This window comes from Leuresthes tenuis, unplaced genomic scaffold (genome assembly GCF_036924035.1).
Source record: "Leuresthes tenuis unplaced genomic scaffold, fLeuTen1.0.hap1 SCAF_17, whole genome shotgun sequence".
In the NCBI taxonomy this organism is placed as follows: domain Eukaryota; kingdom Metazoa; phylum Chordata; class Actinopteri; order Atheriniformes; family Atherinopsidae; genus Leuresthes; species Leuresthes tenuis.
In genome coordinates, this window is record NW_027325371.1 from 939,727 (window position 1) to 957,078 (window position 17,352).

The 17,352-nt window shown below is 55.9% G+C and overlaps 1 protein-coding gene across 1 annotated transcript; it reads left to right on the forward strand.

Moving 5' to 3' along the window:
• Positions 1-2,022: 2,022 nt before the first annotated feature.
• On the forward strand, positions 2,023-15,973 carry LOC140272695 (uncharacterized). The gene is made up of 3 exons (XM_072368099.1): positions 2,023-2,277; positions 5,794-6,506; positions 14,655-15,973. The coding sequence occupies exons 2-3, from the start codon at positions 6,036-6,038 to the stop codon at positions 15,771-15,773; spliced, it is 1,590 nt and encodes a 529-aa protein (XP_072224200.1). The 5' UTR covers positions 2,023-2,277; positions 5,794-6,035; the 3' UTR covers positions 15,774-15,973.
• Positions 15,974-17,352: the final 1,379 nt, after the last annotated feature.

Here is a 17,352-nt window from a genome sequence, read left to right on the forward strand (position 1 = left end):
TTTAACATTTAAAATTCTGGTTTCCCACAGCTGAACGTGTCTCCTGAACAAGTTGGAAATGGTTTTCTCCTCGGTTGTCAACAGCAGGGAATCTGAACATGTTTCTGATCCTTATCTAAATTAAAGAACATTTATGTGGTTCTAGTTGTTTTGAAGTGATTAAACTTGTGTCTGAAACTACCCTTGAGGGTCCCGAGGCTGAGATTCCAACACTTCAGAGCTTCGGTTTCCAACCCTGCACCACAACATTTGGCCTTAAGGCTTGTTGGTTGTTTCTGGCGTCTTTGTGGCTTCTTGGACACAAATCCATGTGCGTGGCTGTGCGTGTGCAGGGTTCAGCGACTTGCTAACGTTAAATGTTCCGCTCAGTGGACTCGATGTGAACCGGCTGCTTTCTCCTGAGATGCTGTGCTATCGTGCTAAGCTAACTGGCTTTTACAATGGACACAGTGTTCAGTATTTCCTCTTTTCTTTGAAACGCTCCCAAAGTTTACAGACATTTTACCTCTTTTTCTCAGATTTTGCTCCTCATGGTTTCCTCCATCAGATTAAACGTTGTGTGACAATAATAACTGTGAAACAGGGCGACCGCTGAGCAGAACACTTGAGGAATCTGGTTCCGATGCCTCCTGGTCGCCTCCCTTTTGTCGGCTGCCTTTTGTTCCGTTCTCTGTCAGATGATCCCACACTGCTTCAATAATGTTGAGGTCCGGGCTCTGGGGAGGATTCATCCCTCCATAAGACCTGTTGCCACTGATTTTCAGTCCACTTCTTGTGTCATTTGGCACAGCTCAGCCTTTTCTCCCTGTTTCCCTTCCTTAAGAACGGCTTCTTGACAGCCACCCTTCCATGGAGCCCATTTCTGATGAGGCTTGGGCCAACAGTAGATGGATCAGCTGAAGGTCCAGATGCATCTCTCAGGTCCTGTCAGGTCACAGCTGGATTTGTTCCTCTTTCTTAAGGACATCACTTTCAGATCCTGTTCATCTGCTGGAGATAGTTTTTTAGGCCTGACACTTCTTCTTTTGTCCTCCACTTGTCCAGTTTCCTCAAATGTTTTAAGGACACACTGCACACCATGCTGAGATATGCCAAGTTTTCAGCTAATAGCTCTTTGGGAATCACCTTGTTGCTGCAGAAATCCTATTTTCTGTCTGTCAAACTGTGTTTTCTTTGCTGTTTCTCATAGATGCAGCTAAAGAAATGGGAACAAATGATGTGTCTTTGTGACAAAGTGCCTAAAGATCCAGTTTAAAATGACTTCTTTGCTAAGTTGTCTGTTCTGTGTCGACACAACACTGGTTCATCCCTTGAGTTAGGAGCCTTTTTTCTGCCTGAAGGGTTCATAGCTCAGAGTTAAGTGGCTGAACAAAGAAAAAACTCTGAAAATGCTGAAGAACAAGGACTGAAGATGAGGGAAAAAGCAGAAAATGTCCAAAGAAAAACTGTGAAAGAGCTTCAGAAAGCTGCAGAATTATTAATTTTGTGTGTGTGAAATTTTATATATTTTATATACTTGTTCTATGTTTTCAGAAAACAAGAAAATTATTTTAAAAAAATTTAGTTAATGCATCTTGACATTTTTGTTAATTCAAATCTGTAATTTTTTTCACCAACAAAGACATATTTGGTTCTTCTTACAAATATTAATCTTAGATTTGTCACTTTAACGTATTTCATCATTCCTCATCATCCTCATTTAAGTCTTTTAACTCCGTTTCCTAAGTGTTTACTTGGTGACTCTTTGCTCTCAACGTGCTGACGTCACTTAATTGCCTCTTGCCCGCGTTGGCCCCGCTCAGCGGGGCGCGTGGCACTCCTCATTCATTCAGTAATTCATATTAGTAAACTGGCACGTGGGGGCCAAAGAATAAAAGCGGCGAGATCAGAAGGTGAGCGCGAGATGACGACGGTGCTGGTTCTGTAACAGTGTGGCTTGCGCGTATCCGCTCAGCGCGTGCACGGACAGCTGTGCCCACCTACTACTACCGTTGTCATAGTTACCCGTTCAGGCGGGTACCTGGGTATGTGTGTGCACGAGCGAGCAGGGAGGGAAGGAAGGGAAAGAAGCGAGAGGAAGGACGGAGGAAAGGAAGGTAAGAAGGAGGGAGGGAGCGGAATTAGTCAGTGATAGAGGGGAGGAGAGGAGGAGAGGCGGCGGGTGTTCTGCCGAGGTGGACGTGGCGGGTCCGGCGGAGTTAGCTACAAGTGACGGGCAGCGGAGCCGAGCCGAACCGAAGCGGACAACCAGCCGAACATGAGCCGGACCACCCTCAGGTAACCCCCCGCCGCTACCAGCCGCCTGCTCGGGCTTTCTGCATGCGGTTCCCCTCCGCGGCGCTGCGCTCCGTTTCGCTCGTTTTAACGGGCTGCCGGACACGGAATGACCGAGAGAGCTGCCGTCGGCCGCCGCGCCGGGTTCACTCTCCGCCGCAGTTGTGCTCTTTTGTGTGGAGGTGTCAGCCGCTCCCCGCTGCGCGCAGTCGGCGTGTTAAAAACAGAAAGAGTCCGGGGCCGCGGAGGAGGCTGCCCCCCTCCCCCGCCGCTGCCTCCCTCCCCCGCCTCACTCTCACTTTCTCCCCCTGCTAACGCCAGCTAGCACCGCTAGTTAGCTTAGCGGCTGCAGACGCTTCTGATAAACAAGATGGCCACTGGCTAGCTGCTAGCTAGCTAGCTAGACATGGCAGTTTGCCCCGTCTTTGTACGGCAGGGAAGCTGCGCGGAGAGCGTCTTCCTCCTCCGCGAGCAGCACTTTTCTCCCCGACAGCTGAAAGTAGTGCGCTGGCAGCGGAGCACGAGCTGTGGCCGTCAGACACACAGAAATCAGCGCTGCTTGGTGCCGGAGGCTGCGGGGAGACTTCAGGTAACAGGGGGACAGGTAGCAACCAGCCGCCGCGTGAACTCACCGCTGTGTTTGAAGTCCGCCGCCTTTTATCACACTGCAAGCGCGTGCGCTTCAGCTGCAAACTTTTCTAAAAGAGTGTGCGTGAGTGCAGGCCTCCTGCACGCGCACAGCTGCAGTTGCCAGCTTGGTTTGTTTAGTGATGACAGTGAACAGAAACACCAAAACAGGCAGGTGGAGAAACCGAAAGGTGGAGGGCCCCTCATTTACAGGCAGGTGGGGGGCCCCTCATATACAGGCAGGTGGAGGGCCCCTCATATGCAGGCAGGTGGAGGGCCCCTCATATACAAGCCCCTCGTATACAGGCAGGTGGAGGGCCCCTCATATACAGGCCCCTCGTATACAGGCAGGTGGAGGGCCCCTCATATACAGGCAGGTGGAGGGCCCCTCTTATACAGGCAGGTGGAGGGCCCCTCATATACAGGCAGGTGGAGGGCCCCTCATATACAGGCAGGTGGAGGGCCCCTCATATACAAGCCCCTCGTATACAGGCAGGTGGAGGGCCCCTCATATACAGGCCCCTCGTATACAGGCAGGTGGAGGGCCCCTCATATACAGGCAGGTGGAGGGCCCCTCTTATACAGGCAGGTGGAGGGCCCCTCATATACAGGCAGGTGGAGGGCCCCTCATATACAAGCCCCTCGTATACAGGCAGGTGGAGGGCCCCTCATATACAGGCCCCTCGTATACAGGCAGGTGGAGGGCCCCTCATATACAGGCAGGTGGAGGGCCCCTCGTATACAGGCCCCTCGTATACAGGCAGGTGGAGGGCCCCTCATATACAGGCAGGTGGAGGGCCCCTCATATACAGGCCCCTCATATACAGGCAGGTGGAGGGCCCCTCATATACAGGCAGGTGGAGGGCCCCTCATATACAGGCCCCTCTTATACAGGCAGGTGGAGGGCCCCTCATATACAGGCCCCTCTTATACAGGCAGGTGGAGGGCCCCTCATATACAGGCCCGTCTTATACAGGCAGGTGGAGGGCCCCTCATATACAGGCCCCTCGTATACACAGAAAGGTGGAGGGCCCCTCATATACAGACAGGTGGAGGGCCCCTCATATACAGGCAGGTGGAGGGCCCCTCATATACAGGCAGGTGGAGGGCCCCTTATATACAGGCAGGTGGAGGGCCCCTCATATACAGACAGGTGGAGGGCCCCTCATATACAAGCCCCTCGTATACAGGCAGGTGGAGGGCCCCTCATATACAGGCAGGTGGAGGGCCCCTCATATACAGGCCCCTCTTATACAGGCAGGTGGAGGGCCCCTCATATACAGGCCCCTCGTATACAGGCAGGTGGAGGGCCCCTCATATACAGGCAGGTGGAGGGCCCCTCATATACAGGCCCCTCGTATACACAGAAAGGTGGAGGGCCCCTTATATACAGGCAGGTGGAGGGCCCCTCATATACACAGAAAGGTGGAGGGCCCCCCGAATACAGGCAGGTGTAGGGCCCCTCGTATACAGGCAGGTGGAGGCCCCCTCGTATACAGGCCCCTCATATACACAGAAAGGTGGAGGGCCCCTCGTATACAGGCAGGTGGAGGGCCCCTCGTATACAGGCAGGTGGAGGGCCCCTCGTATACAGGCAGGTGGAGGGCCCCTCGTATACAGGCAGGTGGAGGGCCCCTTGTATACAGGCCCCTCATATACACAGAAAGGTGGAGGGCTCCTCGTATACAGGCAGGTGGAGGGCCCCTCGTATACAGGCAGGTGGAGGGCCCCTCGTATACAGGCCCCTCATATACACAGAAAGGTGGAGGGCCCCTCGTATACAGGCAGGTGGAGGGCCCCTCGTATACACAGAAAGGTGGAGGGCCCCTCGTATACAGGCAGGTGGAGGGCCCCTCGTATACAGGCAGGTGGAGGGCCCCTCGTATACAGGCAGGTGGAGGGCCCCTCGTATACAGGCAGGTGGAGGGCCCCTCATATACAGGCAGGTGGAGGGCCCCTCATATACAGGCAGGTGGAGGGCCCCTCGTATACAGGCCCCTCATATACACAGAAAGGTGGAGGGCCCCTCGTATACAGGCAGGTGGAGGGCCCCTCATATACAGGCAGGTGGAGGGCCCCTCATATACAGGCAGGTGGAGGGCCCCTCGTATACAGGCCCCTCATATACACAGAAAGGTGGAGGGCCCCTCGTATACAGGCAGGTGGAGGGCCCCTCATATACAGGCAGGTGGAGGGCCCCTCATATACAGGCAGGTGGAGGGCCCCTCATATACAGGCAGGTGGAGGGCCCCTCGTATACAGGCCCCTCATATACACAGAAAGGTGGAGGGCCCCTCGTATACAGGCAGGTGTAGGGCCCCTCGTATACAGGCCCCTCATATACACAGAAAGGTGGAGGGCCCCCCGAATACAGGCAGGTGTAGGGCCCCTCGTATACAGGCAGGTGGAGGGCCCCTCGTATACAGGCAGGTGGAGGGCCCCTCGTATACAGGCCCCTCATATACACAGAAAGGTGGAGGGCCCCCCGAATACAGGCAGGTGGAGGGCCCCCCGAATACAGGCAGGTGGAGGGCCCCTCGTATACAGGCCCCTCATATACACAGAAAGGTGGAGGGCCCCCCGAATACAGGCAGGTGGAGGGCCCCTCGTATACAGGCAGGTGGAGGGCCCCCCGAATACAGGCAGGTGTAGGGCCCCTCGTATACAGGCAGGTGGAGGACCCCTCGTATACAGGCCCTGAGCACAGGCAGGTGGAGTCGTCTCTCCGCCTCTCTCTGACGCCCGTCTGAACGTGGTCAGATGGTGGTCATGTGACTCCTGTTGTGTGGTCAGCTGGTGGTCATGTGACTCCTGTTGTGTGGTCAGCTGGTGGTCATGTGACTCCTGTTTTGTGGTCAGCTGGTGGTCATGTGACTCTCCCGTTGTGTGCAGGCTGGTCCCAGTCAGGTGTGGCTGCTGATCCTCCTCGGCGCCGTTGGACTCCCGGCGGCGGCTCTCGGGGACGCCCCGCCGCTCCTGTCAGGAACCGCCCTCTGAGCCGCAGGGGGAGGGGCTGAGGAAGGAGTGGAGGAGGAGGAGGAAGAGGGGGAGGAGGAGGAGAGGAGGGAGGTTGTAACCTAAACTTCAGGTGTAGAAACGGAGCGTGGCGAGGAGGATTAGCTCCGCCCCTCACCATGACAGACTTGGAGGCGGAGTGCCTGAGCCTCGGCCTGCCACCCGAGTGCGGCTCCCCTCCCCCGCCTCTGGACCCGTCGCTGCAGGACTGCGGCCCGGCGCCCGCCGGCTCGGTCCCGGCGCCCACCCTGGCCCTCCTCTCCTCGGACTGCCCCACGCCCACGCTCAGCTCGCTGGCGGCGGAGATCGCCGAGCCGCTGGTGATGCTGCCGTGCGTGAAGAGCGAGCCGGAGGACGGGGACCTGGAGCCGATCCGGACCGTGGACCTGTCCGAGATCCAGCCGCTGTCCACCGCCGAGCTGGGCCACGAGCAGATCAAGATGGAGATCAGCGGCCTCGACTACATCAAGTCCGAGCATCACGGTCACCACGGCAACCACCACCTGGGCCCGTTCCACCACAGCGACGTCGGCGAGCTGGACTACAAGTCGCACTACGAGCCCAGCTCCGTGTTCGACTACATCTCCCAGGTAACAGAACCACAAGTTATGGCCGCCGTCGGATCATGTGACGCAGGAACATGTAGCTGTGGAGCGCTGCCGCAGTTTATTTATTTAATTTAGTAAAATATCGATTATTTATAGATTAAATATGAATAAAATTTAAAGTAAAAACACTGAAACAAGCTGAAATTACTGGAATTAAATTCTATATAATTATTTTTGCATTAATATTTTTAAAAGTTAAATTTTAGTTGCATATATCATCGTATAAACTCATTTATTTATTTCAGATTATGGCTGTTTCAGTTCCTTTTAGTAGCTATTCGCATCACTTTGTGTCATCGTGGCCCCTGGGGGCCACCTGTGGGGTCTCTGACTCAGCGTTAGTTAACAGGTCTAAGATGGTTATCTCTGCTGTTAATCCGCCGTCATGTTGGAGTTCCCCCTACGTTTCCCGCTCAGTTTTCCGCTCAGTTTTCCGCTCAGTTTAGGCTCAGTTTCCCGCTCAGTTTCCCGCTCAGTTCAGGCTCAGTTTCCCGCTCAGTTTAGGCTCAGTTTCCCGCTCAGTTCAGGCTCAGTTCAGGCTCAGTTTTCCGCTCAGTTTAGGCTCAGTTTCCCGCTCAGTTTCCCGCTCAGTTCAGGCTCAGTTTCCCGCTCAGTCCAGGCTCAGTTTCCCGCTCAGTCCAGGCTCATTTTCCCGCTCAGTCCAGGCTCATTTTCGCGCTCAGTTCAGGCTCAGTTTCCCGCTCAGTTCAGGCTCAGTTTCCCGCTCAGTCCAGGCTCAGTTTCCCGCTCAGTCCAGGCTCATTTTCCCGCTCAGTCCAGGCTCATTTTCGCGCTCAGTTCAGGCTCAGTTTCCCGCTCAATTCAGGCTCAGTTCCCGCTCAGTTCAGGCTCAGTTTCCCCCTCAGTTAAGGCTCAGTTTCCCGCTCAGTCCAGGCTCAGTTTCCCGCTCAGTCCAGGCTCAGTTTCGCGCTCAATTCAGGTTCAGTTTCCCGCTCAATTCAGGTTCAGTTTCCCGCTCAATTCAGGTTCAGTTTCCCGCTCAGTTTCCCGCTCAGTTCAGGCTCAGTTCCCGCTCAGTTCAGGCTCAGTTTCCCCCTCAGTTCAGGCTCGGTTCCCCCTCAGTTCAGGCTCAGTTTCCCGCTCAGTTCAGGCTCAGTTTCGCGCTCAGTCCAGGCTCAGTTTCGCGCTCAGTCCAGTCTCAGTTTCCCGCTCAGTTCAGGCTCAGTTTCCCGCTCAGTTTCCCCCTCAGTCCAGGCTCAGTTTCCCCCTCAATTCAGGTTCAGTTTCCCGCTCAATTCAGGTTCAGTTTCCCGCTCAATTCAGGTTCAGTTTCCCGCTCAGTTTCCCGCTCAGTTTAGGCTCAGTTTCCCGCTCAGTTTAGGCTCAGTTTCCCGCTCAATTCAGGTTCAGTTTCCCGCTCAATTCAGGTTCAGTTTCCCGCTCAATTCAGGTTCAGTTTCCCGCTCAGTTTCCCGCTCAGTTCAGGCTCAGTTTCCCCCTCAGTTCAGGCTCAGTTTCCCGCTCAGTTCAGGCTCAGTTTCGCGCTCAGTCCAGGCTCAGTTTCGCGCTCAGTCCAGGCTCAGTTTCGCGCTTAGTCCAGGCTCAGTTTCGCGCTTAGTCCAGGCTCAGTTTCGCGCTTAGTCCAGGCTCAGTTTCGCGCTCAGTCCAGGCTCAGTTTCGCGCTCAGTCCAGGCTCAGTTTCGCGCTCAGTCCAGGCTCAGTTTCGCGATCAGTTCAGGCTCAGTTTCGCGCTCAGTCCAGGCTCAGTTTCGCGCTCAGTCCAGGCTCAGTTTCCCGCTCAGTTCAGGCTCAGTTTCGCGCTTAGTCCAGGCTCAGTTTCGCGCTTAGTCCAGGCTCAGTTTCCCGCTCAGTTCAGGCTCAGTTCAGGCTCAGTTTTCCGCTCAGTTTAGGCTCAGTTTCCCGCTCAGTTTCCCGCTCAGTTCAGGCTCAGTTTCCCGCTCAGTTTAGGCTCAGTTTCCCGCTCAGTTCAGGCTCAGTTTCCCGCTCAGTTCAGGCTCAGTTTCCCGCTCAGTTCAGGCTCAGTTTCCCGCTCAGTTCAGGCTCAGTTTCCCGCTCAGTCCAGGCTCAGTTTCCCGCTCAGTCCAGGCTCAGTTTCCCGCTCAGTCCAGGCTCAGTTTCCCGCTCAGTCCAGGCTCATTTTCCCGCTCAGTCCAGGCTCATTTTCCCGCTCAGTCCAGGCTCATTTTCGCGCTCAATTCAGGCTCAGTTCCCGCTCAGTTCAGGCTCAGTTTCCCCCTCAGTTAAGGCTCAGTTTCCCGCTCAGTTCAGGCTCAGTTTCCCGCTCAGTCCAGGCTCAGTTTCCCGCTCAGTCCAGGCTCAGTTTCCCGCTCAATTCAGGTTCAGTTTCCCGCTCAATTCAGGTTCAGTTTCCCGCTCAATTCAGGTTCAGTTTCCCGCTCAGTTTCCCGCTCAGTTCAGGCTCAGTTCCCGCTCAGTTCAGGCTCAGTTTCCCCCTCAGTTCAGGCTCGGTTCCCCCTCAGTTCAGGCTCAGTTTCCCGCTCAGTTCAGGCTCAGTTTCGCGCTCAGTCCAGGCTCAGTTTCGCGCTCAGTCCAGGCTCAGTTTCCCGCTCAGTTCAGGCTCAGTTTCCCGCTCAGTTTCCCCCTCAGTCCAGGCTCAGTTTCCCCCTCAATTCAGGTTCAGTTTCCCGCTCAATTCAGGTTCAGTTTCCCGCTCAATTCAGGTTCAGTTTCCCGCTCAGTTTCCCGCTCAGTTTCCCGCTCAGTTTAGGCTCAGTTTCCCGCTCAGTTTAGGCTCAGTTTCCCGCTCAATTCAGGTTCAGTTTCCCGCTCAATTCAGGTTCAGTTTCCCGCTCAATTCAGGTTCAGTTTCCCGCTCAGTTTCCCGCTCAGTTCAGGCTCAGTTTCCCCCTCAGTTCAGGCTCAGTTTCCCGCTCAGTTCAGGCTCAGTTTCGCGCTCAGTCCAGGCTCAGTTTCGCGCTCAGTCCAGGCTCAGTTTCCCGCTCAGTTCAGGCTCAGTTTCGCGCTTAGTCCAGGCTCAGTCCAGGCTCAGTTTCGCGCTCAGTCCAGGCTCAGTTTCGCGATCAGTTCAGGCTCAGTTTCCCGCTCAGTTTCCCCCTCAGTTCAGGCTCAGTTTCACCCTCAGTTCAGGCTCAGTTTCGCGCTCAGTCCAGGCTCAGTTTCCCGCTCAGTTCAGGCTCAGTTTCGCGCTTAGTCCAGGCTCAGTTTCGCGCTTAGTCCAGGCTCAGTTTCCCGCTCAGTTCAGGCTCAGTTCAGGCTCAGTTTTCCGCTCAGTTTAGGCTCAGTTTCCCGCTCAGTTTCCCGCTCAGTTCAGGCTCAGTTTCCCGCTCAGTTTAGGCTCAGTTTCCCGCTCAGTTCAGGCTCAGTTTCCCGCTCAGTTCAGGCTCAGTTTCCCGCTCAGTTCAGGCTCAGTTTCCCGCTCAGTTCAGGCTCAGTTTCCCGCTCAGTCCAGGCTCAGTTTCCCGCTCAGTCCAGGCTCAGTTTCCCGCTCAGTCCAGGCTCAGTTTCCCGCTCAGTCCAGGCTCATTTTCCCGCTCAGTCCAGGCTCATTTTCCCGCTCAGTCCAGGCTCATTTTCGCGCTCAATTCAGGCTCAGTTCCCGCTCAGTTCAGGCTCAGTTTCCCCCTCAGTTAAGGCTCAGTTTCCCGCTCAGTCCAGGCTCAGTTTCCCGCTCAGTCCAGGCTCAGTTTCGCGCTCAATTCAGGTTCAGTTTCCCGCTCAATTCAGGTTCAGTTTCCCGCTCAATTCAGGTTCAGTTTCCCGCTCAGTTTCCCGCTCAGTTCAGGCTCAGTTCCCGCTCAGTTCAGGCTCAGTTTCCCCCTCAGTTCAGGCTCGGTTCCCCCTCAGTTCAGGCTCAGTTTCCCGCTCAGTTCAGGCTCAGTTTCGCGCTCAGTCCAGGCTCAGTTTCGCGCTCAGTCCAGGCTCAGTTTCCCGCTCAGTTCAGGCTCAGTTTCCCGCTCAGTTTCCCCCTCAGTCCAGGCTCAGTTTCCCCCTCAATTCAGGTTCAGTTTCCCGCTCAATTCAGGTTCAGTTTCCCGCTCAATTCAGGTTCAGTTTCCCGCTCAGTTTCCCGCTCAGTTTCCCGCTCAGTTTAGGCTCAGTTTCCCGCTCAGTTTAGGCTCAGTTTCCCGCTCAATTCAGGTTCAGTTTCCCGCTCAATTCAGGTTCAGTTTCCCGCTCAATTCAGGTTCAGTTTCCCGCTCAGTTTCCCGCTCAGTTCAGGCTCAGTTTCCCCCTCAGTTCAGGCTCAGTTTCCCGCTCAGTTCAGGCTCAGTTTCGCGCTCAGTCCAGGCTCAGTTTCGCGCTCAGTCCAGGCTCAGTTTCCCGCTCAGTTCAGGCTCAGTTTCGCGCTTAGTCCAGGCTCAGTTTCGCGCTCAGTCCAGGCTCAGTTTCGCGCTCAGTCCAGGCTCAGTTTCGCGCTCAGTCCAGGCTCAGTTTCGCGATCAGTTCAGGCTCAGTTTCGCGCTCAGTCCAGGCTCAGATTCGCGCTCAGTCCAGGCTCATTTTCCCGCTCAGTTCAGGCTCAGTTTCCCGCTCAGTTTCCCCCTCAGTTCAGGCTCAGTTTCACCCTCAGTTCAGGCTCAGTTTCGCGCTCAGTCCAGGCTCAGTTTCGCGCTCAGTCCAGGCTCAGTTTCCCGCTCAGTTCAGGCTCAGTTTCGCGCTTAGTCCAGGCTCAGTTTCGCGCTTAGTCCAGGCTCAGTTTCGCGCTCAGTCCAGGCTCAGTTTCGCGCTCAGTCCAGGCTCAGTTTCGCGCTCAGTCCAGGCTCAGTTTCGCGCTCAGTCCAGGCTCAGTTTCGCGCTCAGTCCAGGCTCAGTTTCGCGCTCAGTCCAGGCTCAGATTCGCGCTCAGTCCAGGCACATTTTCCCGCTCAGTTCAGGCTCAGTTTCCCGCTCAGTTTCCCCCTCAGTTCAGGCTCAGTTTCACCCTCAGTTCAGGCTCAGTTTCTCGCTCAGTCCAGGCTCAGTTTCCCGCTCAGTTTCCCGCTCAGTTCAGGCTCAGTTTCCCGCTCAGTCCAGGCTCAGTTTCGCGCTCAGTCCAGGCTCAGTTTCGCGCTCAGTCCAGGCTCAGTTTCGCGCTCAGTCCAGGCTCAGTTTCGCGCTCAATTCAGGCTCAGTTTCCCGCTCAGTTTCCCGCTCAGTTCAGGCTCAGTTTCCCGCTCAGTTCAGGTTCAGTTTCCCGCTCAGTTCAGGCTCAGTTTCCCGCTCAGTTCAGGCTCAGTTTCCCGCTCAGTTCAGGTTCAGTTTCCCGCTCAGTTCAGGCTCAGTTTCCCGCTCAGTTTCGCGCTCAGTTCAGGCTCAGTTTCGCGCTCAGTCCAGGCTCAGTTTCGCGCTAAGTCCAGGCTCAGTTTCCCGCTCAGTCCAGGCTCAGTTTCCCGCTCAGTCCAGGCTCATTTTCCCGCTCAGTTCAGGCTCAGTTTCCCGCTCAGTTTCTCCCTCAGTTCAGGCTCAGTTTCACCCTCAGTTCAGGCTCAGTTTCACCCTCAGTTCAGGCTCAGTTTCTCGCTCAGTACAGGCTCAGTTTCCCGCTCAGTACAGGCTCAGTTTCCCGCTCAGTCCAGGCTCAGTTTCCCGCTCAGTCCAGGCTCAGTTTCGCGCTCAATTCAGGCTCAGTTTCCCGCTCAGTTTCCCGCTCAGTTCAGGCTCAGTTTCCCGCTCAGTTCAGGCTCAGTTTCCCGCTCAGTTCAGGCTCAGTTTCCCGCTCAGTTTCGCGCTCAGTTCAGGCTCAGTTTCGCGCTCAGTCCAGGCTCAGTTTCCCGCTCAGTCCAGGCTAATTTTCCCGCTCAGTTCAGGCTCAGTTTCCCGCTCAGTTTCCCCCTCAGTTCAGGCTCAGTTTCCCCCTCAGTTCAGGCTCAGTTTCACCCTCAGTTCAGGCTCAGTTTCACCCTCAGTTCAGGCTCAGTTCAGGCTCAGTTTCCCGCTCAGTTCCCCGCTCAGTTTCCCGCTCAATTCAGGCTCAGTTTCCCGCTCAGTTTCCCGCTCAGTTCAGGCTCAGTTTCCCGCTCAGTTTCCCCCTCAGTTCAGGCTCAGTTTCACCCTCAGTTCAGGCTCAGTTTCTCGCTCAGTCCAGGCTCAGTTTCCCGCTCAGTTTCCCGCTCAGTTCAGGCTCAGTTTCCCGCTCAGTCCAGGCTCAGTTTCCCGCTCAGTCCAGGCTCAGTTTCCCGCTCAATTCAGGCTCAGTTTCCCGCTCAGTTTCCCGCTCAGTTCAGGCTCAGTTTCCCGCTCAGTTCAGGTTCAGTTTCCCGCTCAGTTCAGGCTCAGTTTCCCGCTCAGTTCAGGCTCAGTTTCCCGCTCAGTTCAGGTTCAGTTTCCCGCTCAGTTCAGGCTCAGTTTCCCGCTCAGTTTCGCGCTCAGTTCAGGCTCAGTTTCGCGCTCAGTCCAGGCTCAGTTTCGCGCTAAGTCCAGGCTCAGTTTCCCGCTCAGTCCAGGCTCAGTTTCCCGCTCAGTCCAGGCTCAGTTTCCCGCTCAGTCCAGGCTCATTTTCCCGCTCAGTTCAGGCTCAGTTTCCCGCTCAGTTTCTCCCTCAGTTCAGGCTCAGTTTCACCCTCAGTTCAGGCTCAGTTTCACCCTCAGTTCAGGCTCAGTTTCTCGCTCAGTACAGGCTCAGTTTCCCGCTCAGTACAGGCTCAGTTTCCCGCTCAGTCCAGGCTCAGTTTCCCGCTCAGTCCAGGCTCAGTTTCGCGCTCAATTCAGGCTCAGTTTCCCGCTCAGTTTCCCGCCCAGTTCAGGCTCAGTTCCCGCTCAGTCCAGGCTCAGTTTCCCGCTCAGTTTCCCGCTCAGTTCAGGCTCAGTTTCCCGCTCAGTTCAGGCTCAGTTTCCCGCTCAGTTCAGGCTCAGTTTCGCGCTCAGTTCAGGCTCAGTTTCGCGCTCAGTCCAGGCTCAGTTTCCCGCTCAGTCCAGGCTCATTTTCCCGCTCAGTTCAGGCTCAGTTTCCCGCTCAGTTTCCCCCTCAGTTCAGGCTCAGTTTCCCCCTCAGTTCAGGCTCAGTTTCACCCTCAGTTCAGGCTCAGTTTCACCCTCAGTTCAGGCTCAGTTCAGGCTCAGTTTCCCGCTCAGTTCCCCGCTCAGTTTCCCGCTCAGTTCCCCGCTCAGTTTCCCGCTCAATTCAGGCTCAGTTTCCCGCTCAGTTTCCCGCTCAGTTCAGGCTCAGTTTCCCGCTCAGTTTCCCGCTCAATTCAGGCTCAGTTTCCCGCTCAGTTTCCCGCTCAGTTTCCCGCTCAGTTCAGGCTCAGTTTCCCGCTCAGTTTCCCGCTCAGTTCAGGCTCAGTTTCGCGCTCAGTTTCCCGCTCAGTTCAGGCTCAGTTTCCCGCTCAGTCCAGGCTCAGTTTCCCGCTCAGTTCAGGCTCAGTTTCGCGCTCAGTTTCCCGCTCAGTTCAGGCTCAGTTTCCCGCTCAGTTTCCCGCTCAGTTCAGGCTCAGTTTCGCGCTCAGTTTCCCGCTCAGTTCAGGCTCAGTTTCCCGCTCATTTCAGGCTCAGTTCCCCCTCAGTCCAGGCTCAGTTTCCCGCTCAGTTTCCCGCTCAGTTCAGGCTCAGTTTCCCGCTCAGTTCAGGCTCAGTTTCCCGCTCAGTTCAGGCTCAGTTTCCCGCTCAGTTTCGCGCTCAGTTCAGGCTCAGTTTCCCGCTCAGTCCAGGCTCAGTTTCCCGCTCAGTCCAGGCTCATTTTCCCGCTCAGTTCAGGCTCAGTTTCCCGCTCAGTTTCCCCCTCAGTTCAGGCTCAGTTTCACCCTCAGTTCAGGCTCAGTTCAGGCTCAGTTTCCCGCTCAGTTCCCCGCTCAGTTTCCCGCTCAGTTCCCCGCTCAGTTTCCCGCTCAATTCAGGCTCAGTTTCCCGCTCAGTTTCCCGCTCAGTTCAGGCTCAGTTCCCGCTCAGTTCAGGCTCAGTTTCCCGCTCAGTTCAGGCTCAGTTTCCCGCTCAGTTTCCCGCTCAGTTTCCCGCTCAGTTCAGGCTCAGTTTCGCGCTCAGTTTCCCGCTCAGTTCAGGCTCAGTTTCCCGCTCAGTCCAGGCTCAGTTTCCCGCTCAGTTCAGGCTCAGTTTCGCGCTCAGTTTCCCGCTCAGTTCCCCCTCAGTTCAGGCTCGGGTCTGTACCTTTGACATTAAGCAGTCTGTCGTTGGAGCTCAGATCAGAAGGACCTCCGGTCCGACTCATTGCAGCGTCCTGTTTTCTCGTTGCAGGTCACGGACACCTTGGAGTACATCAAGTCGGACCACCACGTGGACCTGCAGTGTTACTACACCACTGGGCTGAGCTCGCTCAAGTCTGAGTACGCCGACTCCAACGCCATGTCTGCCCACCTGCAGCACAACGGCCTGGAGTCCATCCACATGGCGGAGCTCCGCACCGAGCTCAACAAGCTGCGGCCCGACGCCCTGCTGATGGACGGCATGGGCAAAGGGGACCCTGAGTTTGGGGGGGCGGCGCTGTACGAGCTGCAGTCTGCCGAGGAGGGCAAGGCGGAGGCGACGGCGGCGGGGCAGGCGGGCGGCGGCGGTCTCATCGTCACGACCAAAAGTCAGAACCCGACGGTGAGAAAGCCTCGCAACATGCAGGGGGAGAAGCCGTTCTCCTGCACGCAGTGTGGAAAGAACTTCAGCACGCTGGGGAACCTGAAAACGCACCAGCGCATCCACACCGGCGAGCGGCCCTACACCTGCTCGCAGTGCGGCAAGAGCTTCGGCCAGGCCGGGAACCTCAAGCGCCACCAGCTGATCCACACGGGCCAGAAGCCCTACGTGTGCGCCCACTGCCCCAAAGGCTTCACCAAGGCGGACGACCTGCGCTCGCACCAGCGGCTGCACACCGGCGAGCGCCCCTTCATCTGCGCCACCTGCGGGAAGAGCTTCGGCCAATCCAAGGAGCTGAAGGCGCACCAGCTGAGCCACACGGGCGAGCGGCCATACTGCTGCCAGCACTGCGGCAAGAGCTTCACCAAGGAGACCAGCTACCGCAACCACGTCCAGATCCACACCGGCGAGAAGCCCTTCACCTGCTCGCAGTGCGGTAAGACTTTCAGCAACTCGGGCGTCCTAAAAACCCACGAGAAGATCCACACGGGCGAGCGGCCGTTCGGCTGCACGCAGTGCGGCAAGAGCTTCGGCCGCCTCGGCCACCTGAAGGCGCACCAGCAGATCCACACGGGCGAGCGGCCGTACGCCTGCCCCCAGTGCGCCAAGACTTTCAGCCAGTCGGGCCACCTCAAAGCACACGAGCTCATCCACAAGCGCGAGCGGCCGGACACGGCGAGCACCAGCAGCGACGGCGGCAGCAGCGCCGTGGGCAGCGACAGCAGCTAGGGGCGCCCGCCAACCCTTTAACCTCCCGGAGAAACAAAGTATTATTCCTCTTTTTTATAAATACTATATATAAAGTTTTCTTTATGAGTTTTCTTACATTTTCATACCTTTTGTGCTCTTTTGCATTTTATCTGTGGGCAGAATGAACCGACTGACTTATGCAAGTGTCCGTGTGCGTCGTAAAATGTGTGTCTGCGGGGGGGGGGCTGTAGACCTGTCTGTCTGCGGGGGGGCGGCGGTAGACCTGTCTGTCTGCGGGGGGGGGGGGCGGCTGTAGACCTGTCTGTCTGCGGGGGGGCAGCTGTAGACCTGTCTGTCTGCGGGGGGGCGGCTGTAGACCTGTCTGTCTGCGGGGGGGCGGCAGCTGTAGACCTGTCTGTCTGCGGGGGGGCGGCTGTAGACCTGTCTGTCTGCGGGGGGGGGGGGCGGCTGTAGACCTGTCTGTCTGCGGGGGGGCGGCTTTAGACCTGTCTGTCTGCGGGGGGGTGGCTGTAGATAATCCCTGAACTGGACCGAGCTCCAGAACTTTATTTTTGGAGAATTTACGACACACAAAAGCACAAATGTTTCAGTGATTTTTGTATTTCCTGTTTTTTACTGAACCGACCAGCAGCTCCGACCCGGTTTACTGAAGACATCAAAGCTCGCTTTACAGTTCCGATGGCGTTCGTAGATCCGCCCCCTCGCCCCCCCCGCCCCCTCGCCACTTCATCGGTAGAGACGCTCAAACCGTTAAACGATTCGTTAAAGGCGGCGGAAACCTCCTCCGATCGGTTCCGGGTCCAACTTCAGGTACCTCTGTTTTCACAGTTCTTACGTGCTGCTGAAGGCTCGCAGACTGTTAGCCAATCATCTTATTGATGAGCATCGATCGATCGGACACAGCAGATGATAATCAGACGGCGTTCCTTTTAGTTTCGTAGCAGATGGGAAATGTTTTCAGCGTCGTTGGGCTCCGAAGGACCAAACTCAGCACAAAGGAACCCAACACCCCCCCCCGGTGTCCCCCCCCCTCACCCCCCTCCCAACCCAGATCGCTCACTGTGTACAAATCTATTGATTATGTCATTCCTATAAAATGTAATAGAAAAAAAGCAGTAAAAAGACAAAGTGATGCAGCATCTTGTACTGAGAAGTTATTAAAGAAACTGACTCGTCCGGGTCTTTGGTGTCTGCTCTGTTTGTGTCGAATCTTTGTTTTTATGGTCAAATGTGTCCGGATCAGTGTGGGCGGGTACCGGAAAACAGGCCCGGAGCAGGAAGACCGGAACCGGTCCAACCAGGTGGTTCTGAAGGAGAACCGAGAGCTCAAAGGGGAAACTTTCCAAGGGAACTCTGGATGATTTAAAGGGGAACTCCGGTGTTTTTAAACCTTATTTCTGGCATGAAATACTAGCTCATAGCTCTGTTAGCTCATAGCTCTGTTAGCTCATAGCTCTGTTAGCTCATAGCTGCTGTTAGCTCATAGCTCTGTTAGCTCATAGCTGCTATTAGCTCATAGCTCGTAGCTGCTGTTAGCTCGTAGCTCTGTTAGCTCATAGCTCTGTTAGCTCATAGCTGCTGTTAGCTCATAGCTCTG

Coding starts and splice junctions, on each gene's coding strand:
- LOC140272695 (XM_072368099.1), top strand. CDS start 6,036: ATGACAGACTTGGAGGCGGAGTGCCTGAGCCTCGGCCTGCCACCCGAG. Junction 6,507..14,654: donor TGTTCGACTACATCTCCCAG/GTAACAGAACCA, acceptor TTCTCGTTGCAG/GTCACGGACACCTTGGAGTA.